We start from the raw sequence: 22847 nt of genomic DNA, 5'->3' as shown, positions 1-22847 counted from the left end.
ATTAATAGTCCACAAAGAATTTGATGGTTTCCCACGTCCTCATTCGTTCTCCATAGCCATATGGGTATCCGCCGTTCATTCCGACATACAGCACTCCGACATTGACGTCCAATTGTCGTAGTGGAGGCATGTCTCCTTATGGGAAAAAGTCCCACCACTCCGACATTTTTTTTTTTTCATGGTCGCAGTGGCGGTATTTCACTTTTTTTTCAAACAACGTGCCATTCCGACATGAGGTAATTAATAGGCTATTAATGTTACAGTTATTATTTTGCTGTCACTTCGTCTTTTTTATGGCCTAGAAGGTTGTATTTGGTATCTGTGGATAGCTCTAGCTCTCCTCTTTTATCTGACATGCAAGTCATATATTTTTGACCAGGCGTTTCACGAGTAAATCAAACGAAAGTAGCGAGTCGAAGCTATATGACATTCTTATTTGTTTGTCACTTCGTCTGTTTTTATAACACAAAAGGATCGATGTGTTTGGTATCAACGGAAAGCTCTGTTTCTCCTCTTTCATTTGATATGCTTGTCATGTCTGTGCGATGCCTGGTCCCGGAGTAATCCAAGCGAGAGCAGTGGCTGTGTGCGTGAACGCAGAGCAATATAGACTGTAAATATGATATACTTTGATTTAAATTCATGATTTTATTTTATACTTTATACTTGATCGTACAGACACGTGTCTAGTCTCGTTGGAAAGCCCCGGTTCTGCTCTTTCATGCAATATAGGTCTCATCTCGCTGTGACTAATAATCACGGAGCAATGTAACAGAGAAGAATGGGTGTGTTTTTTGACGCACTTTGCATTCGTCGGGCTCATAGGGTCCGTTAAATTGACTTGGAAAAAAATAGGATTTGTAAACTGTCGGAATGGGGGTACTAAAATGTGTCGGATTGGCAGCATGTCTAAATAGCAGCATGTCGAAATAGAGGCATGTCTAAATGGAAGCATGTCGTAGTGGTGGCATGTCTGAGTGGCAGCATGTAACCAGCCATATGTACAGTAAGAATCTAGCGGAGTATGGGTTGCGAGTTCCTCGTATGACATCATCACCCAGTTACGTTAAACATGCTACCTTTGCAGAAAACCCCTAAATGATCCTTTTTATCGCTTTTTAAGAAATAAATGTTTCAATATATGTATATTTAGCAGTTTATTTACACATTAGTTGTTTGTGGTGGCTAAGCTGAAATTTAAGCTTTAAGCGGAATAAAGGTTTACATGATCAAGGAATTAGTTAATTCCACTTTAACATCGGAATAAACCATCCACTTACTTTGGAATTAAGTTTAATTCCCAATAATCATTTTCATGCAGAATAAGTACCACGTTTACATGATGTTTTTAATTTCCGAATTAGTTTATTCAGAATTAAAATATTCTCCTTCAAGTTTACATGGAATAAATAATAATTCCGAATTGGCGTTTACATGGAACATAGGTTAATTCCGCTATATACGTTAGACCGGACCCGCGTCACACAGAGCAGGTTGTTTGCGCCACGCCCCTTTTGAGGGGAAACAATCCCTCGAACAAGCCTGAAACAAGCCAAAGTGAACGGTGTTGTTCGCGTCAGAGCGGTTCGCGGTAGACAGACATGCCGAAAAGTTGCTGTGTGGTTGGGTTTACCAGCTTTAGTCACCTGCTGGGGAATTAGGGCGTACTCACACCAGGCAATTCGTACCGTACCCGAGTACACTTGGCCCCTAAAGTCCGGTTCGTTTGACCAGTGTGATCGCTTCGTTCCGTACCGGGGTACGGTACGCTAGTACGCTTGGAAGAGGTGGACTCTGGTACGGTACGCATGGAAGCACGACGTCATTAATGATGAAATTAACAATAACGTTCCAATTAACAATCACACGTTGCATTAAGATTCTAGAACACAGCAACTCAATCGTAGTATCGTACCCAAGTACGGTTTGATTATATGCAGTGTGAGCGCAGACCAGGGACCAGAGGCAACCGTGCTCCAGTACGGCACGGGTGAAACGTACCTAGTGTGAGTGCGCCCCTAGAGTGTGTGTGTGTACTGAGAGTTGCTTGCTGGGGTGGGGGGGGGGGGGGGGGGGAGTATTAACTGGTCACCATTGATATTAGCCTGCCCCCTCAGGCAAGCTCTGTCTGCCTCTGTTGAATGTTTGTCTTTTGTGTTCAATAAATCGTTTGTTTAAGGAATTCATGTCTCCATAATGCTTAATCGAACCTGTGATGCTAAAGGTCTCAATCTCTTAAAGGTTCCCTGAGGCGCTAGGCCCCAGGGTGGCGTAGTCAGGCTACAGATTTGGGGTGGTTGCCCTGACCACCCTGTTACATTAGGCTACACCAAAAAATTAATCAGACCGAAGAAAACGGAAATCTAGGCTAATACTTCGGCTATGACAGAAATTATCATATCTTGGAATTATCTAACGAACAAACTTTACATCTGAGCCTGTGAGTATTCCGCTGAACGTCTGGGGGTCGGGAAGGGTTCCGATTGGACAGGCGGCGCATGAACGTAGACTAATTAAGGTCTACTGGAAGAAAACAAACTTTAGCTGGCTAGCGGCTTTTTTTGTCATCTCGGGTTAACGCTACGGCATGGACAATAACATAATGAAAACGGTTTTCGCAGTAATTCTGATAATAGGCCTACTATTTAACCAGCAGCTCAAGAATATGGTCAAGCTTCACGTTTGCTAGCTGAGGAGGAGAAGAGTGTCGGAGAAGTGGGGAAGAAGACGGAGCCGAATTAGCAAGGAAACGAGCAAGCGTTTCTTCTTCCTCCTTGTACGAGCATGCGCCAAACAAACGGAATAAACTTTGAATCGGAATAAAGGTTTACATGATCAAGGAGGGAGTTAATTCCGCTTTAACATCGGAATAAACCAACCACTTAATTCGGAATTAACTTTGATTCCGAATAATCATTTTCAAGCGGAATAAGCGTTTATATGGTCTCTTTTAAAGCGGAATTAACTTTTATTCCGAATTAAGTTTGTTTTATTCGGAATTAAAGCTCTCATGTAAACGCAGCAAATGTGTATCACACATGCTCCACAGCAACAGTAACACAGAGCTGCCTGCAGATGCACCTGCCTGTTAATCGGCTTAATATATTAGTCGGATACAGTGCCTAGAAAGTCATCATACCCTTCTGAAATAGTTACTTTTTTGGTCTTACGGCCTGAAATCAAAACCCATTTTAAAAATATTTTTTTCCAGTTGTATTTACAAATCTAGCTGTACAACATCAAAATAATGAAAAAAAGTCGACAGTTCTGAAAATGAATAAAAATGTAAAAACTAGAATAACAGGGTTGGAAAAGTCATCATACCTCTGACTTAACACTTTGTAGAGCTTTAAAGCTTCATAGCTTTGGCTGTAATGAGAGAAAAAGGAAGCTCTACAAAGTATTGAGTCAGGGGTATGATGACTTTTCCAACCCTGTTATCAGTAGCGTGCGGTGGCCGTACGTTTTGGTGGGGCAGAAACATAATATTTAAAAATGTCATATTTCACAGGAGTCTGTTCTATGCTTAAATCATGTCACAGTCAGAAATGTAAGTGGAATATTTTGTAGATCAGACCAGTTGATAAGTTTTAGATTAGATTTCTTTCGGCACCGTTCTCATCACGTTAAACCAAAGCATAGCAACGTTGTTGCTATGGGTAAACAAACTAGTTTTGAGCTCTGTCTAGAACTAGCCTAATAGGCTCTGCTAACTGATGTAGGCTACTATTGTTTTTAAGTAGCCTAGTTTGTTTTTTGTAACTGCAACTCAATACAGTTGGGTGTCATGAATAATTTTCTGATAACTCGTTGCAGAACTAGCCTGTAGCTCAGTTTAAATGCAGTACGTGGCCAGAGACGGTTAATAAAGCAACTAGACAATCTTTGACGTGACTCTAGCTTACCTTTGAACGTTGCTTTCTCGTTTTTGCGCTGTCCATGAACGTTACTAAATCCACTAACTGCTAAGCCAAGGAAGACACCAGGGTTAGCTAATTTATATTCTCATTTCAACCTCTCAAATAGTTTTTAACAGAAACTCAACACGGTTATGCACAGGTGCAACTGGCCAGTGGCCATGCATCTGGAAATGAAACGATAGCCTGTACTGGCGGAATAATTTGACCATCGTTCTATTATGACCATAGGGCAGACTACTTTACGCCCATGCAGGCGTCTTTTAGCGCGGGTTACAGTCCTTATTGAAGCCGCCAGGGTTATGCTATAAACATACGGAGGAAAGCGGCCGTCGAGGTGTCCCGCCCCAAGAATACATGACTACGTTAAACTCAACTAGATCGCCACCATTATCCAAAAGTTGATGTCAACAGACCAAGATTATTCGGAAAGCCTATAGAAACTAGAGATAGTTAATGTGACAATAATATTACTAAGAAATAGACTTGGAACAGTGATTTACTGAGGAACTAGTTTTTGTGGAGGATGCATCTGGGAGGTCGTTGCCCCACCTGCCCATATGGACGGCACGCGCCTGCCTGTTATTCTAGTTTTTAATTTTTTAAGGCAGATGCTATTTGCACCCATGGTGCAAATTATGAACATTACTATTTACACCTGGGTGTAAATAGTGTATAATCAACAATACTATTTACACCCGGTGACCCGGGTGCAAATAATCAACAATACTATTTACACCCGGGTGCAAATAATCAACATTACTATTTACACCCGGGTGTAAATAGTGTCTATAATCAACAATGCTATTTACACCCGATGTCTAACATCCATGTACACTGTCAATAGGCCTGTGTATTTACCAGTTCTACAGTAATTTAGCATTTAACAGTTTTTAGCTGTTTCGCCATGTCTGGGTTACTTACAATGTAGGCTATGGTGATTATACAAATATTAGGCTGATGAGTGGTCATGTGGTAGCTTGATCAAAGGCAAGCTAGTTCAAAGAGTTATTTTCTGAGTTGTCTTCCAGGCAGCGCTGCCACTGTTGACTTAAAGAGTCACTTCACCCCATAACTCCACCCACTTCACATTTCTGAAAACGGCTTTCAAAATGGGCGAGACGTTCTGAAATTTGGAGAGAGAGTGCACTCAGTGCAGCACTGCTGCAACCAATCAACCATGGTGATTTCGTGTCAATCTGGGAATGAGTGCTGCAGACATGGCTTATCACAGGTAGGCTAATCAGGGCAGCAGGTGTTGGGGCGTTTCAGTCCTAATTTGTAACGACCCGGTGACGTAGTGTCGGACTAGAAGTGCAGGACAACGTCATCATTCCAATAGTATTTTGGACCAACATGCCATGGCATGTTTTCAAACGGTAGTATGCGCGAGAGAGCAATATCTCCAATACAAAATCAGACGAAATGTTACTTTTGTCGAGAAACACGATTTTTGTCAATATTAACCCTGGTAATAGTACAGTTCACCACTTATGAGTATTTTCAATCAATCAACAGCTCAAAAAACCTATTTTAGGGTGCAGTGACCCTTTAAAGGCACTTAATCCTACTCCTAACCCTAACTCATGCCTAACCCCAGCGCCTTGGGGGCTCAAAACACCATGCAAACCTTTCTACTCACAACTAAGCCTACTTCTACTCAACTGTACTCATAACTGAAATAAAACTAGTCAATCTTTGACAGGTTCAAAAAGCACAAACTCTTATTTGCCGCGAAGTAATGTCATGTAAGAAAAGAGAGAGTCGTCTGTACTTTGCCATGCAAAAAAAGAGGCATTGTCTCAACTGAGCATCGAACCCTGGACCACGGAGTCATTACTCAATGACATCTCCGCTGTACTACACCCGTGATGTAAAGTGTGAGATATTGCATATAAGTTGCCATTGCTAGGTAACGGTAAACAAACTAAAAGATCGTATTTCTTGATTTTGCTTACAAACGGACGGTTTTACCAGTTCACTAAGCAAAGTTTGTGGAAATTTAGCACCACTTTCCCATCTAAAATATTGTTTTAATAATCCTAAATTGTTAGATTTAGGACTTAGATAGGACATCAGGGGTGCAAATAGACACTCCGATTTTTTAATTACAGCTAAATTTGTAAATAAAACTGGAAAAGATCTTTTTAAAAATGGGTTTTGATTTCAGGCTGTAAGACAAAAAAAGTAACTACTTCAAAAGATGACTTTCTATAGGCACTGTAAATATACCAATTAATTGGTCTACCTCTATTTCTGACATCCACTTTATTTAATTCACAGCTAGACGATTGCAGTCACTGTATCTAGTCGTCCCCGTCCCTACTCAATCTTATTCAGATGGTCCAAAACACAACTGTTAGACTGCTGTCTGAGTCCAGTTCAAGGTCCTTCTTGATTGTTTTTAAAGCTCTTAATGGGCAGTCCTCTAGGCTGCGTTCAGACTGCCAGCCAAAATCTGATTTTTAACCCATCCAGATAGGAATCGGATGGCGCTTTTGAAGTCTGAACAGTGACAGACCACACAGAAACCACATCCAGGAGGTACAATAGTTTCATATTGCATTCATATCGGATATGGACAGATGCGTCTCAGTCTGAACAGCTCCCAACACTGTCTGTAACGTGACTTTAGATACTGCAATTGTGGGATGTATCAGGGATGGGCAAGAGGAGGAATACAGGAGCCTGGTGGAGGACTGTGTGCAATGGTGCAGACTCAACCGCCTACAACTCAACACAGCCAAGACCAAGGAGATGGTGGTAGATTTCAGGAGGTCTAAGCCTGCTCTGCTGCCAGTCGCCATCGAGGGGGTCAATGTGGAGGTGGTGAACACATACAAGTACCTGGGCATACATCTGGGCGATAAACTGGACTGGTCAGTCAACACTGAAGCAATATACAAGAAAGGGCAGAGCAGGCTGTACTTCCTGAGGAGGCTGCAGTCCTTCAATGTCTGCAGCAAGCTCCTCTAGATGTTTTACCAGTCTGTTGTGGCCAGCGTCCTCTTCTATGCTGTGGCATGCTGGGGAGGAAGCACTAAGAAGAGGGATGCTGGGCGACTAGACAGGCTGGTAAGGAAGGCTGGCTCTGTTGTGGGAGCTGATCTGGAGTGTATCACTTCAGTATCATACAAAAGGACCTTGAACAAGCTACCCAACATCCTGGACAATGACTGTCATCCACTCTACAGCACTATCATACAGCAGAAGAGCTTGATCAGCTGAGACTACGCTCCCTGACATGCACAACGGACTGACTGAGGAAGTAATTTGTACCCAGGGCCATACAACTGTACAATGCTTCACTGAAGGGAAAAGGAGAGTTGGACTTCTATGCATAGTATATCTGCACCTCCACCCTCTTATACACTTACATGTAGTACATGGCATGGCTTACATGTCTAACCCAGTTGCGTGCCGTCCATATGGGCAGGTGGGGCAGCGACCTCCCAGATGCATCCTCCACAAAAACTAGTTCCTCAGTAAATCACTGCTTCAAGTCAATTTTTTAGTAATATTATTGTCACATTAACTATCTCTAGTTTCTATAGGCTTTCCAAATAATCTTGGTCTGTTGACATCAACTTTTGGATAATGGTGGCGATCTAGTTGAGTTTAACGTAGTCATGTTTTCTTGGGGCGGCCGGGACACCTCGAGGGCCGCATTCCTCCGTATGTTTAAATAGCATAACCCTGGCGGCTTCAATAAGGATTAACCCGCGCTAAAAGACGCCTGTATGGGCGTCAAGTAGACTGCCCTATCGTCATATTCTAGAACGGTGGTCAAATTATTCCGCCAGTACAGGGCTGCGGGCTATCGTTTCATTTCCAGATGCATGGCCACTGGCCAGTTGCACCTGTAACCGTGTTGAGTTTCTGTTAAAAACTATTTGAGAGGTTGAAATGAGAATATATTTAGCTAACCCTGGTGTCTTCCTTGGCTTAGCAGTTAGTGGATTTAGTAACGTTCATGGACAGCGCAAAAAAACGAGAAGGCAACGTTCAAAGGTAAGCTAGAGTCACGTCAAAGATGGTCTAGTTGCTTTATGAACCGTCTCTGGCCACGTCCTGCAAAACTGAGCTACAGGCTATAGTTCTGCAACGAGTTAAAAATTATTCATGACACCCAACTGTATTGAGTTGCAGTTACAAAAACCAAACTAGGCTACTTAAAAACAATATTACATCAGTTAGCAAATTAGGCCTAGTTCTAGACAGAGCACAGAAAACTAGTTTTGTTAACCCATAGCAACAACGTTGCTATGCTTTGCTGGTTTAACGTGATGAGGACGGTGCCGAAAGCAATCTAATCTAGAACTAATCAACTGGGCTGATCTACACAATATTCCACTTACATTTCTGACTGTGACGAAACTCCTGTGAAATATGACATTTTTTAATTTTATGTTTCTGCCCCACCAAAACGTACGGCCACCGCACGCTATTGGTCTACCCTCTCTTTTTGTCCATATATTTGACCAATGTCTGCACTCATATCTAACTATCCTTGCACTGCTGCCAACTCTTATATTAGTCCTACTATATGTTATGTTTATCTTAATTGTCCATATATACTAGTACTGTTATTACTATGCTTACATTTTTGTACTGTACATATGTATTGCTGGTCACTAGAATTTAATCTTGCACTGTTGCACTGTTGGACTTATTTGCACTACCAACTTGACACACACCTCATACCTCATACTGGATCACAGTACCAATCCTCAGTACATTCATGCACATCTTTATCTATAGTATTTTACTGCTCCTTTAGTCATGTTGATTTGTTGATTTGCTTTGTATTTTCCTGTTTACATTGTAATGTATGTTGTGTGTGGTGTCTTAAGCTGCTGGGACCTTGAATTTCCCCTTGGGGATCAATAAAGTATCTATCTATCTATCTATCTATCTATTTATCTTTACGTGACTTTACGCGCCTGACCGCCCACCTATACAGTAGACCTCTGAAGTTCGCCTACAAAAAGGATCCAAAGCTGCCATCTTTGCCCATATAAGGAGATCCAGGAGTTCATTGAAGCTAACTACCAATGACAAGTTGCATTGTAGGTTAGCTCTGCGGTAGCAAAGATCAGAGTGTGCCGATCCTCACCCGAAGATCACAGGATCCACTAGATGGCAGTGAACAAAACTGTGTAGCGAAAAACGTCTGCATTTCCATTATCATCATCCCCGTGAGAGTTTAACAGCTGCGATAATTGAAAATCCCCATGTTACTTTCCCATAGAAAAAATCTCACAATACCGGATCTCCTTATTTGGGCAAAGATGGTAGCTTTTTTGTAGGCGAACTTCAGAGGTCTATTTCGAGTTATGGAGCTACGTTACAGCTATGTCTTTTAACCATGTCATATTAGAATTTGACTAAATAATACTCAGTGCTAAGCAGCGCAGTATAGCCTATAGTCTCTGCTCTGTTTCTATTTAAGTTGCAAGAATCCACGTTGTTCTACTAAATGTCGTTAAATAATTAAATAGCCTTCCAACAGTTTGAAGCGGAGCTTGCATGCATGCAATGAATGCTTATATCACCACTTAGTTATATGGATATGTTTAATCGAATTAGCAAGTATTTCCTCCTGATGGCAGACACGTTTGTTTTCCTTGCCACAGCAACCTGTCAGATCGGTTAATGTGACACAGTCTGAACAGAGCCATATCAGATTTGAACATTTGCTAAAAGCAGTGTGGACAGTCAGCCCTAAAAATATATGAGAAGGAATCTGCGGTCTGAACGCAGCCCTAGTTACATCAATGACCTCATCCATCTACACCAAATCCCCAGGTCTCTCAAAGCCGTGGTCAAAGCTCTTCTCCATATGCCTCGTTCATGGCTCAAACAAAACGGTGACAGAGCCTTTGCAGTTACAGTGCCACAGCTGTGGAACCAATTTCCCCAGGACATTAAAAGTGCTCCCTCCCATTTTTGCTTTTAAAGGAACGCTTTTTTTTCATAATGAACTATTTAACTACTACTTGGCGCAGTAATATCCTCACTCTGAAGTGAAACTGAAAGTGCAAGAGTGATGATATTACTGCGCAGAGTCTAAGTGCTCCCAAGTGTTATTCCGCCACACAATATAGTTATCCCTTTTACCCGCTTAGAAATGCACCACGTTTTATTTTGTCTCACCATACTTGGTCGTGTGACTACTCGTGTAATTGTATTTTTAAAGGGAAAACATGGAGGTGTTTGTTCGCTTCTAACTTCATCTCTGTTTGGATCCTAATGAATGAACTGGGCTAGCTAAGTGCTATCAAAGTAGCGACGCGCGCCAGAGCCAGTGAGTGCACGCATTGAAACATGAGAGGTATGTATCAACTCAACTCGTCTTAGTTAAGGGAATAATGTAGTTTAATATGAAAAAACGGTGAAGTGTTCCTTTAAGGCTAGGTAGGCTCAAAACCTAACTTTTTATCTTGGCTTTCCCAGCTTCCTAACCCTCTGTCTATCACCTATCTGTAACACTGTCCATGTCTCCTGCTGTCCTTCCTGTTGATCTGTGTGTCTGCTGTTGTAGGTCTCTTACTGTATGTATTTGTCTACTCATTTTTTATTACCTCCACCAAGGAGGTGCTGTTTTCATCGGGGTTTGTTTGTTCGTTTCTCTGTCTGTCTGTCTGTTTGTTAGTAATAACTCAGAAAGTAATGAATGGATTTCGATGAGATTATAATTTTTTTTTCAGGGAAGGTCAGAAATGACCCAAGGAAGAAACTATTACATTTTGGGAGTGATCCGTATCACTGCCGGGATTCCAGAGCCGTTTTTGTTTTTCGCTTAGTGGTGTAATGGCATGGCCACGTGGTGGCGATCTGAATAGTTTAGGTTCAAATGTATAAAGTAAAATCACGCACATCCATAAAACATGAGCCGGGTGCGAGATCAAAACATTATTTTTAAATATATTTTTGGGAGCTCCTTGGTGTGCAGATCTTTTATGATACCTAGGTTCAAATGTATGACAGCCTAGGAAAAACAATACAGGCGGAGGTCTGCGCTCTCTGAATTTATATTAATTTTATATTATATTATATGAATATTATTTGTTTTACTTTGTACTGCACATTAGTCAGTGAAATCTGTGTTTAAATGTGCTTTATAAATACATGTTGCTTGCTCACTTACTATTTCATAAAATGTTTGGAAATTACTGTACATGCACACACACAATTAGCCTAACTTACTGTGCCTGAAAGGGAATAGTATGCCACTCTGTCCCATGTTGCAACAAAGACCCAGGAAGCTGAGAAGCTCAACTCAGGGAAGTACTGGTTAATGTTTGTAGTGGCTTGCTGGAGAACACTGCCGTTGGTGTACTGTTGGTAGGATATGATGCCATTGCCTCGGTTGTCCATATCTGTCCAGAACGGGGCAATGATATCTCGGTGCCCATATCCCGGGAATTGGTAAGGATAATATCTCCACCATGAACTGTCAAAGGTGAGGTCACCATTGTTATTTACCTGCAAGAAAATGGTGTGGTTTTATACTCATTCATATGGATTTTCTACATTACACAGTTCTAAAGACATCAAAACTATTACATAACACATACAGTGCTGTGAAAAAGTATTTGCCCCTTCCCGATTTGTTCTATTTTTGCATTTTGTCACACTGAAATGTTTCAGGTCATCCAACTAACTTTAATATTTAATTTATTGAAGGTAATGAGTTATTCAAAACCTATATCACCCATGTGTCGCAAGGTTTTCCGACCAGCAGATGACGACAGAGAGCACTTCCAGGAGGACTATTTGGTCCTTCCTGCCCAAGAGACTCACCTGGAACTGATGACTGGAGTGATTATGTTTTGTGTTCGTGTTTCTCACCTGATAATATTTATTAGTTGGAGTATTTAAGTACCTCTGTTAACAGTGCCTCTTGTTGAGTCTTGAATGTTTATTCCTGAGACTGTGGTTCTTTTTACATTTTCAAGTAAAGGCCTTGAACCTCCCTTGATTTTTCTTTGACTCTGTATTTTGGGGTTTTATTGGGCTTTCTGAACCAGTGAAGCTTTCAATCCAATTGTATCGAAAAAAGGTCCAGTACTCAAAGCTTCAGAAATCTATGAGGATAGATGGTGGTGAAAGGTGGTGAAAGTTTAGGATAGCATTTGTCTCACAAACTGTTAGCACCCCCAGTATGAATAGCCTAGGCCACACCGCTGAGCTATTCACACACTGTGACATGACAACAAATGCACAGGGGTGCAAATCTTCCCTATAAGCCAAAAGGCAGTAACTGCATTTTTGGTCGAAAATTAATTATTGTCATTTTTTTCAAGCAACCATGCTGCTACAAAGACAAAAGGCAGTAACTGACCAGAGTGTCAAACTAACAAAAATGTTTAAAGTTTTTTGTTTTGTCTACACAAATGTATTATAGGTAGAGCAATGAAAATATGGGGACTTGTTGCCCTGATGAAATGTGTGTATAGAAAATATTGTGCTCAAAGTTGACCTTTGACCCTTATTTGTCAGATACTGTATTATGTACTAACAGTAAGGAGTTGTGCAAAGGCAAAAGGCAGTAACGGACATATTATCAATACCACCATATAGATCATTTACTGAACACCTTCATTAAAGTCTAATGATCATGGCATTTGTTTTAGATTATTTGAATAGCAGACACTACTAATTGTACAAGGGGTTTGCATAGCCTTGCCCAATACTTTTTCACAGCACCGTATATGATTAAAAATAGGCCATACATGACAAAAATCCTTTGTGTCTACCCACAAATGTCTGGTTGTATGTCACTCCAAAAAATGTAAATGGTTGAAGCAGTTTGATAGGAGGGGAACTCCCATCAAGTGCACGGTTGTTCACGTGGTCTCCAAGTCCATAGGGATAGAATATAGCTGTAAGGAAGAGACTTTGTAAATTTAGTTATTTGTCTTGTCACAGCTCTTAAAGGGATATTCCGCCATTTTTAGAAATAAGCTCATTTCCCACCTCCCCTCGAGCAAAACAATCGATATTTACCTTTTTCCCGTTCATCCAGCCATTCTGTGAGTCTGGTGATACAACTTTTAGCTTCAGACTAGCATAGATCATTGAATCATAGACCGTTAGCTTCTCGCCTCATGCTTACAAGTGACTAAGATATCTGGTCATTTTCTGGTAAAATCAAGGCAAGTTGCAAACGTACCATAGGCGCAGTGATATCTGAAAATAGTCCCCATAGGCAACAAGCAGGAAGTAGTGCGTGATATCACTGCGCCCATGGTACGTTTGCAACTTGCCTTGATTATTACGCCAGATGAGAGTGTAGTTCCGTGTCAAAACAGCCTAGAAAAACGGCAGGTTTAATTTTCAGTTGGTCTTATTGCACTTTCTAACTTGAGAAGAGACACGTTTTAAATGGGGAAAATTACCAGAAATCTTAGTCACTTGTAAGCATGATGCTAGCAGGCGAGAAGCTAACGGTCTAATCCGATTCAATGATCTATGCTCGGCTGAAGCTAAAAGTTGTATCGCCAGACTCACAGAATGGCTGGATGAACGGGAAAAAGGTAAAAATATCGATTGTTTTGCTCGAGGGCAGGTGGGAAATTAGCTTATTTCCAAATATGGCGGAATATCCCTTTAATCTGTTTCTGTCATAACAGTTAATCAGTAGCAAGTAAGTAATAATGTCTAATTCACCTCAGACCAATACTCTGTTGTGAATTTAATGAATTGATTTTCGATTTCCATGGTCACCAGTGGATAAAATAAAAACTTAGATTCAAATTGATTGATTAAACTTTCACCAAATCCTGTCAATCAAATGACCTTTCTTTTCAAAGCAGTTTATGAGTGCAGTTTTTTGTTCTTTAAAACTATCCAACTATTTAACTGTTCAGCCATTCCAACTGTCAGTTGTCACTAACTATGACTCCCACCAACTTTTTTCTGACCTCCATTATTGTACTACGATTATATTTTAAAGAATATTTAACAATATTTTTCTCAACCGCCATTTTTGCATTTTCATGCACTGGTAATTCCCTGGAATTGTAATTTCTAGTTACAGTGCATGAAAATTCACTGTACTGTTTTCCCTAAGCTTCTTATTATTACAATGCAGGAAAATGTGCTTTACTGTTCTTCCTAGACTTCTTACTGTGCATGAAAATGCATTGTACTGTTCTTCCAGAGTCTTCTTATTTGTCTTCTTCTAAAGTAGTTCAGGCACCCTTAACCCTTTATGAAAACTGTGTTGCGTAGGTCTTACTTAAGACATGTGGGCTTTGTACTGTATTTTTCCTCTTTGTAACTTTTATACTTTTTACTGTAAATGAAAGACTATTAAAAATGTCCCATCAGACTCAACATTGGGGTGATTACATCACAATAGGGCCATTACTGTAAGCAAATAGAAGGCCAGGCCAGTTGTTCAGGCCACCTGCAGCAACTGTCTGTCTCAGGTTTTAAGATGAAACTTTCAAAATAAAATTCCTCACTACAATAATTCACTATAAAAACTGTAATGTAACCATTAAAACTACTCAACTAGTTAACTATTCAGCCATCCTACAACTGTTTTAAAATAAAAGTCCTCACTGGCAAGTTAGCTTGTTAGCAATGTTAGCATATCAACATCCATTAAACTACACTATATTGCCAAAGGTATTGGGTCGCCTGCATTGACTCACATATGAACTTAAGTGACATCTCATTCTTAATCTATAGGGTTTGATATGTTGGTCCACCCTTTGCAGCTATAACAGCTTCAACTCTTCAAGGCTTCTCACAAGGTTTAGTTGTGTGTTTATGGGATTTTTTTAAACCCGGAAACGACTATAACTTGAAGACAATACACTTATTGTGCTTGAAAAATGCGTTAAAAAGGGGGCAGCCATGGTGTATTGGTTAGGGCTTCGGGCTTGTAACCGGAGGGTTGCCAGTTCGATCCCCGATCAGTCCACCACGGCTGAAGTGCCCTTGAGCAAGGCACCTAACCCCTCACTGCTCCCCGAACGCTGCTGGTTGGGCAGGCAGCTCACTGCTCTGGGTTGTGTGATTCACCTCACTGTGTGTTCACTGTGTGCTGTGTGTTCACAAATTCGGTTAAATTGGGTTAAATTGGGTTAAATGCAGAGAACTGAATTTCCCTCACGGGATCAAAAAAGTATATATTCTATTCTATTCTATTCTTCTATTCTAAAACCTCATTTACTTACTTACCAGTACCAGGGTAACTAGCAATATTAATTCCCCTTGGAGTAACTTATTGTACAAATAAATGATATGCAAACAAATCACAATCAAGATGTGAAAATATACTCTGGAATCATAGTTACCAGGCATGCCAGTGGAGGTAGTCAGTGGAGATGTTGCAGTCGTTTTTACTGCTGTTGATGCTGAAGTGGTTATTGCCTCTGTTGTTGTTTGTTCTGGAGAAGCTGCCGAAGTTAGTGTTGTACGTGATGAAGATGTTGCAGTTGTTGATGGAAATGTTGCAGTGGTTGATGAAGATGTTGCAGTCGTTGATGATATTACTGCAGTTGATACAGAAGCAGTTGTTGTTTCTTCAGTTGTTGTTGGTTCTGAAGATGTTGCAGTTGTTGATGGAGATGTGGATGTTGATGACATTACCGCAGTTGAGACAGAGGCAGTTGTTGTTTCTTCAGTTGTTGTTGTTGTTGTTGTTGTTGTTGTTGGTTCTGGAGATATTGCAGTGCTGCTTGATGGAGGTGTTGCAGTCGTTGATGATATTACTGCAGTTGACACAGAAGCAGTTGTTGTTTCTTCAGTTGGTGTTGTTGATTCTGGATATGTTGCTGTGCTACTTGGTGGAGATGTTGCAATTGTTGATGGAGATGTAGTTGTTGATGACATTACTGCAGTTGACACCGAAGCAGTTGTAGTCTCTTCAGTTGTTGTTGGTTCTGGAGATGTTGTGCTGCTTGATGGAGATGTTGCAGTTGTTGATGGAGATGTAGTTGTTGATGACATTAGTGCAGTTGACACGGAGGCAGTTGTAGTCTCTTCAGTTGTTGTTGTTGTTGGCTCTGGAGATGCTGCTGTAGTTACTGTTGTACTCGATGGAGATGTTGCAATTGTTGAGAAACCTACAAAAGTACATATGGCAAATTGTTGCATACTGTTGTTTTAAAAAGAGAAGTGTACAACAATTGTGTACACTGTTTTTGAAAGGTCTGAGGCTTTGGATGTAGTTTCAGGATGAGTCAGTAACCTATATTTCTTCATAACCATTGAGTTAGCAAAAGGACTGAATGTCTGTGTTACATTAATACACAGGATTAAATGTTAAAATCCCTTGTGCCAAAATCCAAGGCAAACACACATTAAGAAGCCCCTGTCCAACATTAACGTAAAGAAGCAGGCTAACCACCAACCTGTTAACCAATGGTCACAAACACAAGACAGATGGCCAATCCCACAGCAGTATATGGTATACAGCATTGGAGTTATCAAGTGGGCACCCTCATTCACCGATGTTTCGTTAAGTTAGGCCCACGACACCTCATGAAGGCTTAACAGTGAAACCAGCGTCCTGGAGACACTCCCCTCCATGCTGCCACCATACTACCACATTGCAACAAACAAACCAGCTAGTTTAGCTTGTGCTACGCTACATGCTACCACCACATGCTGCCTCCATATTACCACATTGCAACAAGCCAACACACCATACTACCACATTGCAACAAACAAACCAGCTAGTATAGCCTGTGCTACGCTACATGCTACCACCACATGCTGCCTCCATATTACCACATTGCAACAAACAAACCAGCTAGTATAGCCTGTGCTACACTACATGCTACCACCACATGCTGCCTCCATACTACCACATTGCAACAAGCCAACTTGCTTGTCTTAGCTTGCGCTACATGCTACCACCCCCATCACAAAATAACCAAATACTCTTGACTATCCTAGGCATGGTCCGTCCCGTCGGTGTGGACTGAACCATACCCTTAAACCATAAACCTAGGCACCGTGTCTCAAACACAAAACAAATAAGCCAGCTAACTTACCTTACCCCTGGAAGTAGAGTTTCTCCTTACCCACAACCATTCACTTGCTCGTTCTGCTGCCAAAGACATGTTACTAACCACTTGCCTTCGTCCACGAATGCCCAACTCAAACAGCAAGCCAATAGCAGATCTGGCCACAAACCCTCGTGCACCAACTTCAATAGGCCTTAATCTCACACTCCAACCTCGCTGCGCTGCCTCCTCTGCTATTTCAGTGTATTTTGCTCTCTTTAACTCATTGGCCTCTTCTACTCTGTCTTCCCAAGGAACAGTTACCTCGACCATGTAAACCACTTTATCTCTATCTGACCACAGAAGAAGGTCCGGTCTCAACCTAGTGCTCACTATATGCGAAGGTACTGCCATCTGCTGGCCTAGATCAACCTTCATTTCCCACCCCGCTCCATTAACTAAAGAGCCGTTTTTACACCTGGCCTTCGTGGAACGCTGTTGACCCCCCTGATGTACAGATGGTACGGGTTGAGAATGCTCCTTTCTTTCCCGCACATCGGGACTCCCGAAGCATCGGGACTTTAATTAAAACTGCAACCGCAAGGGGGCAACATAAGACCGCCTTAATAAAATTAAGGTTCGGCTCATACCGGAAAACACGGAAAAACCCGAAGACACCGCGCTGGGTGACAAGCGGAGAATAGAGACATCACGCTCGGCATGTCGGATTGCAGTTTCAGAGTTTTCGAATGTTTTACAGCATACCTCACGGCTGGCTCTCTCACTCGACGTAGCCTATAACTCAGTCAGTCCAGCAGAGATGCCAGAGCAACGTTTTGGTCAATGGAGAGGGAGAGAAATGCTCCGCATATCCGTCTCATTTAATCCGTCTCATTTAATCATTAAAATGAAGGTGATGACTGGCGAAATTATAATCAAACGACGTTTCAATAAACCATTGTTGAAATTAATGAAAATGGTTTTAGAAGCCTTCAATTCAACCTGAAAGACTCGATATAGGCAACCTTAGATTAATTCATTAATTCATTACGGTTACAAGACCGCATTTCCGTCCAATAGGCTATTGTCAAGGCGAAGACGAAAGAGATGGACAAGATGGACATTTAGGCTACATTTATGCTAGGAATACTTAGAAATGTGTAGACCTATAGGCTATTTTAAAACGGAGGCATGTTCATTTTAACCGGCGACGCTGGGTAGCTTACCCAGCACTTTATCACAGATTTTGTCCCCACCACTTTTGACAACTCAAAATAAAATGTATTTAACAGAAATATCTTTAACACTAGAAGCGCCGCGCCTCTCTGACCCACTTATACCTAGAAGCGCCGCGCCCCGGTCATTTGACCGCTTTGACGACCTACTAGAAGCGCCGTGCTGGTGTGAACTACTTAAAGCGCGGCGAGGCGGTCAAAAGACCGCTGAGTCCTTAGACTGGGAGGCTGTTACTTACACAAACTGATCGCTAGATGGCGCTTCGTGCACGAATCAAATCGTTTGGTCATAAATTCAGTTTGCACTAAGCCATGTATCATTCGTGTCAGACCGTGTTGTTGATAGTCTGTGGTTGTTTCATTATGACATACAGCACGTTCGAGTTATCTGTTCATTTATTTGTGTTGATTTGTGTTTGAGGTAAAAACTCTGGAAGAGTTCTTGAACAAAACTTAAGCAAACTTGACTTTCAACTAAAATGCTCTAAAAGTGAATGGGTGGCTAGTTCCAATTCACTCCCCAAATTCACTTCTATGCATTTAATATATGTTTGCGCCACCGAAAATGATCGGACATGGAATAAAGAGCCTAACAGTCTGGTTTCAATTACACAGTAGCCAGGATTTCAGGCCGCATTTTACAGGCTACCGTGGCTACTTTCTAAAACATTTTTATTCATTTAGGGAGAAGCATCTTATAGGGTCTAGCTACATCGGAGGGAGGGAGATAGAGCTATGCTGAGCAGAAAGATATTCTCCGTTTTGTGAATGTGTATGATATGTTTGCGATGTCTGCTGAAAAAAAGCCTATTGTTTCTACAATTTAAGATAACGTCTATGTGAATTCGAGATTCAGCATTGAGACACACAATTTAACATTTCGGTAGCGGAGGGCTGTAAGCTCACTGGGTAGAACTTCGGCCTCATACCGATATGGTCGATGGTTCAATCCCCGACCTCTTCATGGCAGAAATTTTTTTAAGCATGGCATCAATAAATATAGGCTATATTCTATTCTAGTTTTCTATTCACACAACTACACGCACGCTGGCGAATTCGAACATTCTGAAACGCGCATATGCGATGAAACATGATTGCGCATTCTTCCACGAGTTGCCTAAACAGCCAGCCTAGGCCTACAGTCTAGCCTATGCAGGGGCAGAGAGAGGCGGTGGGGGTGGGGAAGCAGTTAATTGTCCTCGATGCCACGGTGATGTCTGTTGTAGCCAAGCCTAGACGAGCGCATGGGGGAGGGGGAATGATCGGTTTCAAATAGGCTATGTTTGCAATGGATATAGTGTGTGGTATAGACCCCGAAGCCATTTGCTTTCAGAATAACGGCTGGCTGATGAAGTAGTTGGCTGGCTAGCTCAGCCAAAACCAAATGAGGCTGCAGCCGCCAAAGTTTTCATGACTGATAATGGCTTTAGTTGCCACTTCATGTCTACAGATGTCTATATTGTAGCCTACCATGATCTCAACACACAATGTTATTGTATTGTATTGGACAACGTTCTGCACGTTTCACTTCAATGTAGACTGCATGCGTTGTGAACAGCGCAGCAATCTCTGGAAAGGAAACGGTGGAAGTCGCAGTAGCCGAATAGCCTATCGCGTTCAATGTTGTAAATCCGTCTGTTCCAGAATATTTGGTTCATATCAGTCTTTGGTTTTGGTGTTTGTGCAACTGGGCCCTGGAGATTTAACAAAAGTCTGACTAGCCCTACGTAGGAATTAGGAAAGTAGCCTATGTAAGGCGAGATCAAGATTAGGCTACGTTGTTTGCTTCTTTCCCCCCTGCGTATCGTATAGCAACGGTGTGTCCAGTGGGAAAATCTCAGGGAGTTCTAGGCCTAATTTCTAGGCTTGTTTATTTTTCGCGTGTCTCTATGATATAATTATTTTTAGATGCAAAAAGTCTAACTGGCTTAGTCAAAGTTTGTCAGATTGTGGCTGGCGAAATTAATTTTCGTTAATGGTAAACAGTAGGCTATTGTGATTCATCCGTTTATTTCAGATAGTTTGTTATTAAAAACCATTAACAAAAAATAATTGTTCGTCGACGTTGATAAACAGTCAGAAAATTCAGTCAGTATAAGCTACACTATTTTGTCCGAGCCAGGACGTGAACCCAGGTCTCCAGCGTAGTAGTCGAGAGAGTTACCGATGCGCCACTGAGTGAACGTATTGGATAGAATTGGATGTAAACTTGTCTGTCCAGCAAATATGTAAGAAAATGCTTATACATTAGTCTGAGCTTTAAAAGATAGCCTACAAATAGAAGATAAGATACAACTATGAATGTACGTAGGCATACGCGCCCTACGTACATAAATAGGCTTCGACGAATTTCAGCTGAAAATATTTTTTACACACGTAGGCCTGCCTAATAGCACAACGTCGCAACGTTTTCAAAACAAACTCGCATTTTACCACTGCAAATCGCCTCCATAGACTAGCCTATGCCATGTAAATGAAAAATAGTTATTAAAATAAATCACATATATAATAGCCCACATATTGCACATATAAACTATATGTTTTATGGTAAAATAATATTCTCATGCCCGACTGACAGGAAACCCTTGCGACCTCTGCTGTGAGAAAAGAGAATAGCAGCCTGGACAAACATGGCCGAACGCGAGACAACATAGTGTTGTCACATAAGTGAGCGCAAAATAGCTCTAAACTAGCTTGTACCGGTGTGCTTTTGATCGTGTAAAAATTCTGGGTGACAAAACACGCGTATTTAGGAAAAGTCGTGAACGTAGGGTCCTGGAATTTAATCGAGTGAAAAGATTTTTTTTTTTTTGTAATCACTGCGGTCAAATGACCGCAGCCCGGCCGTTCTAGGTATATTTAGGTCACACCTACACGGCGCTTCTAGTAATACGCGTCAGCGGTCAAATGACCGGCGCTTGGCGCTTCTAGTGTTAATAGGCCTACATGCCTATCATGTCACTTTACTTATAACCGTAGGCTACATGCATGGAGAAGATCGCGCATTTTGTTACATTGTAACAATGGATGGTCAGATATGCGATAGGGCAGTGAGGGTGATTCATTGTAACCATCGACTATAGGCCTAGCTCCGCAAAAGAAGTTTCTAGCAACTTAGAATATATGGATCTCGTTATGCATGTTCATGTTGATTCAGAGATAGACATAGACTACCGTGGGCTACTGTGCGTCAATATAACAGCATTTTATCATGTGGTGAATTAATGACTAACGTCAGTTTAACATGTCAGAACTTTTGATCGGCGTTTCAAGTGCATGCCGCAAATAAATGAACTCGACTGACTGAATCCTTTATATTTCTTGGCTAAGTGCGAAGAGATTGACACTCGAACTGTGGCGTAACTGGTTGAGGCATCTGAATCATACGTCAGCGACCGGGGTTCAAAACTTACTCTACGAACCTCCGGAACCCATTAAGACAAGAGGCACTATTTTATGAAAAAGTTTTGCGATTTTTTATGATTGCGATGTCTGCTGAAAAGAAAAGTTAATATGTGAATTCGTGGTTCAGCGCGCACACACACACACACACACACACACACACACACACACACACACACACACACACACACACATTTTGACATTTACATAATAGGGCTCGGGCACACGCCTTGCATTCTAGGAATATCGCCGCCATTTGGTAGCGCACTGAACGTAATATCCATTCATTCAGTTGCACAAGACAAGAAGCAGAAATATAGTAGCGATTTATTCTTTTCCTCTTGCGATCGTGGGTTGCACTGTTACACCCCACTACACAGCAACATACTACCAAGAAGCAAAAACTAAGTAACAGGAACACACTAAAAGGCGGGAGTAAATCCATAGTAATCCACTAAGGAGTGAAGCTGCCAATGTGGCTGTGCCCGCGAAGTTTTGATGTCATGATCCTGAGCCCTAGTGTCAGGAAGTGTCTGTCGAGAGAGAGGGGGGAGGGAGGCAATCGTCCTCAATGCCGCATATAGGTAGGCTATAACGTCTAGTGAACTGGTTAGACAAGTGTGGGGGAGGGGGAATGATCGCACAAGACAATTGCTCTTCATGAAATGGGTAGTCTCACAGACGTTTGTCGATGTTTAAACGTAGCCTACTACATCACTTGCGAAATCGGACGTGGCACATAGAATTATTAGGCTACTGGATTTAATATAGCATAGACTTTGTTCATCCTATATTAGCCTATATTAAAATGTAATGTGCTGCGGGGAAGCATTGGGGAAGTCAGTTTAAGTTGTCCTGTAACAAAATGCCTCTTATTATAATCAAGAGTATGCAGCCACTACGCACATAATAGTCTAGGTTACGGGCGGATGCGAGCAACCCCATGCAAAAGAAGGCCTTAAGTTAACGGACTGAAGGCCTGTTTACATGTCAAACATGCATTAAATCTAAGAAACGAAAAACACAAATATCATGTATTGTGTCGTAAACAGTTAATGACTTCGTGGCCACTATGCGCAACTGCATCGCGCAGTGAGCTGAAGGATAGGAGGACCGACACTTATTAACACAAAGCTTTGTAAAGCACTAACAACCACCCCTCAAAGTTCATTGTCCATAAGTCCAAACAATAAGTATAAAAATCCGACAATCCAAAACGATAACGAGATCTCCCAGAAACGAAAAACAAGTTTGTTGAGTAGCCTAGTCCTTCCAACAATCTCAGCTTTTGCGTTTGTTAGATAAAAGGCATTCTGTCCTGC

The 22847-nt window shown here is 41.5% G+C and overlaps 1 protein-coding gene across 1 annotated transcript in view; it reads right to left on the bottom strand.

Annotated features, from left to right (window-relative positions):
* LOC134077003 (alpha-tectorin-like) overlaps positions 1-22847 on the bottom strand; it is a 69933-nt gene that overhangs the window by 27405 nt on the left and 19681 nt on the right. The window contains exons 4-6 of the mRNA XM_062532338.1: positions 15233-16003; positions 12684-12805; positions 11127-11405 (exon numbers count right to left, since the gene is read on the bottom strand). Coding sequence (XP_062388322.1) covers positions 11127-11405; positions 12684-12805; positions 15233-16003 — 1172 coding nt within the window. The remainder of the gene's footprint in view (positions 1-11126; positions 11406-12683; positions 12806-15232; positions 16004-22847) is intronic.

This window comes from Sardina pilchardus, chromosome 3 (genome assembly GCF_963854185.1).
Source record: "Sardina pilchardus chromosome 3, fSarPil1.1, whole genome shotgun sequence".
Taxonomy (NCBI): domain Eukaryota; kingdom Metazoa; phylum Chordata; class Actinopteri; order Clupeiformes; family Clupeidae; genus Sardina; species Sardina pilchardus.
This window is presented reverse-complemented; position numbering and strand designations above follow the sequence as displayed.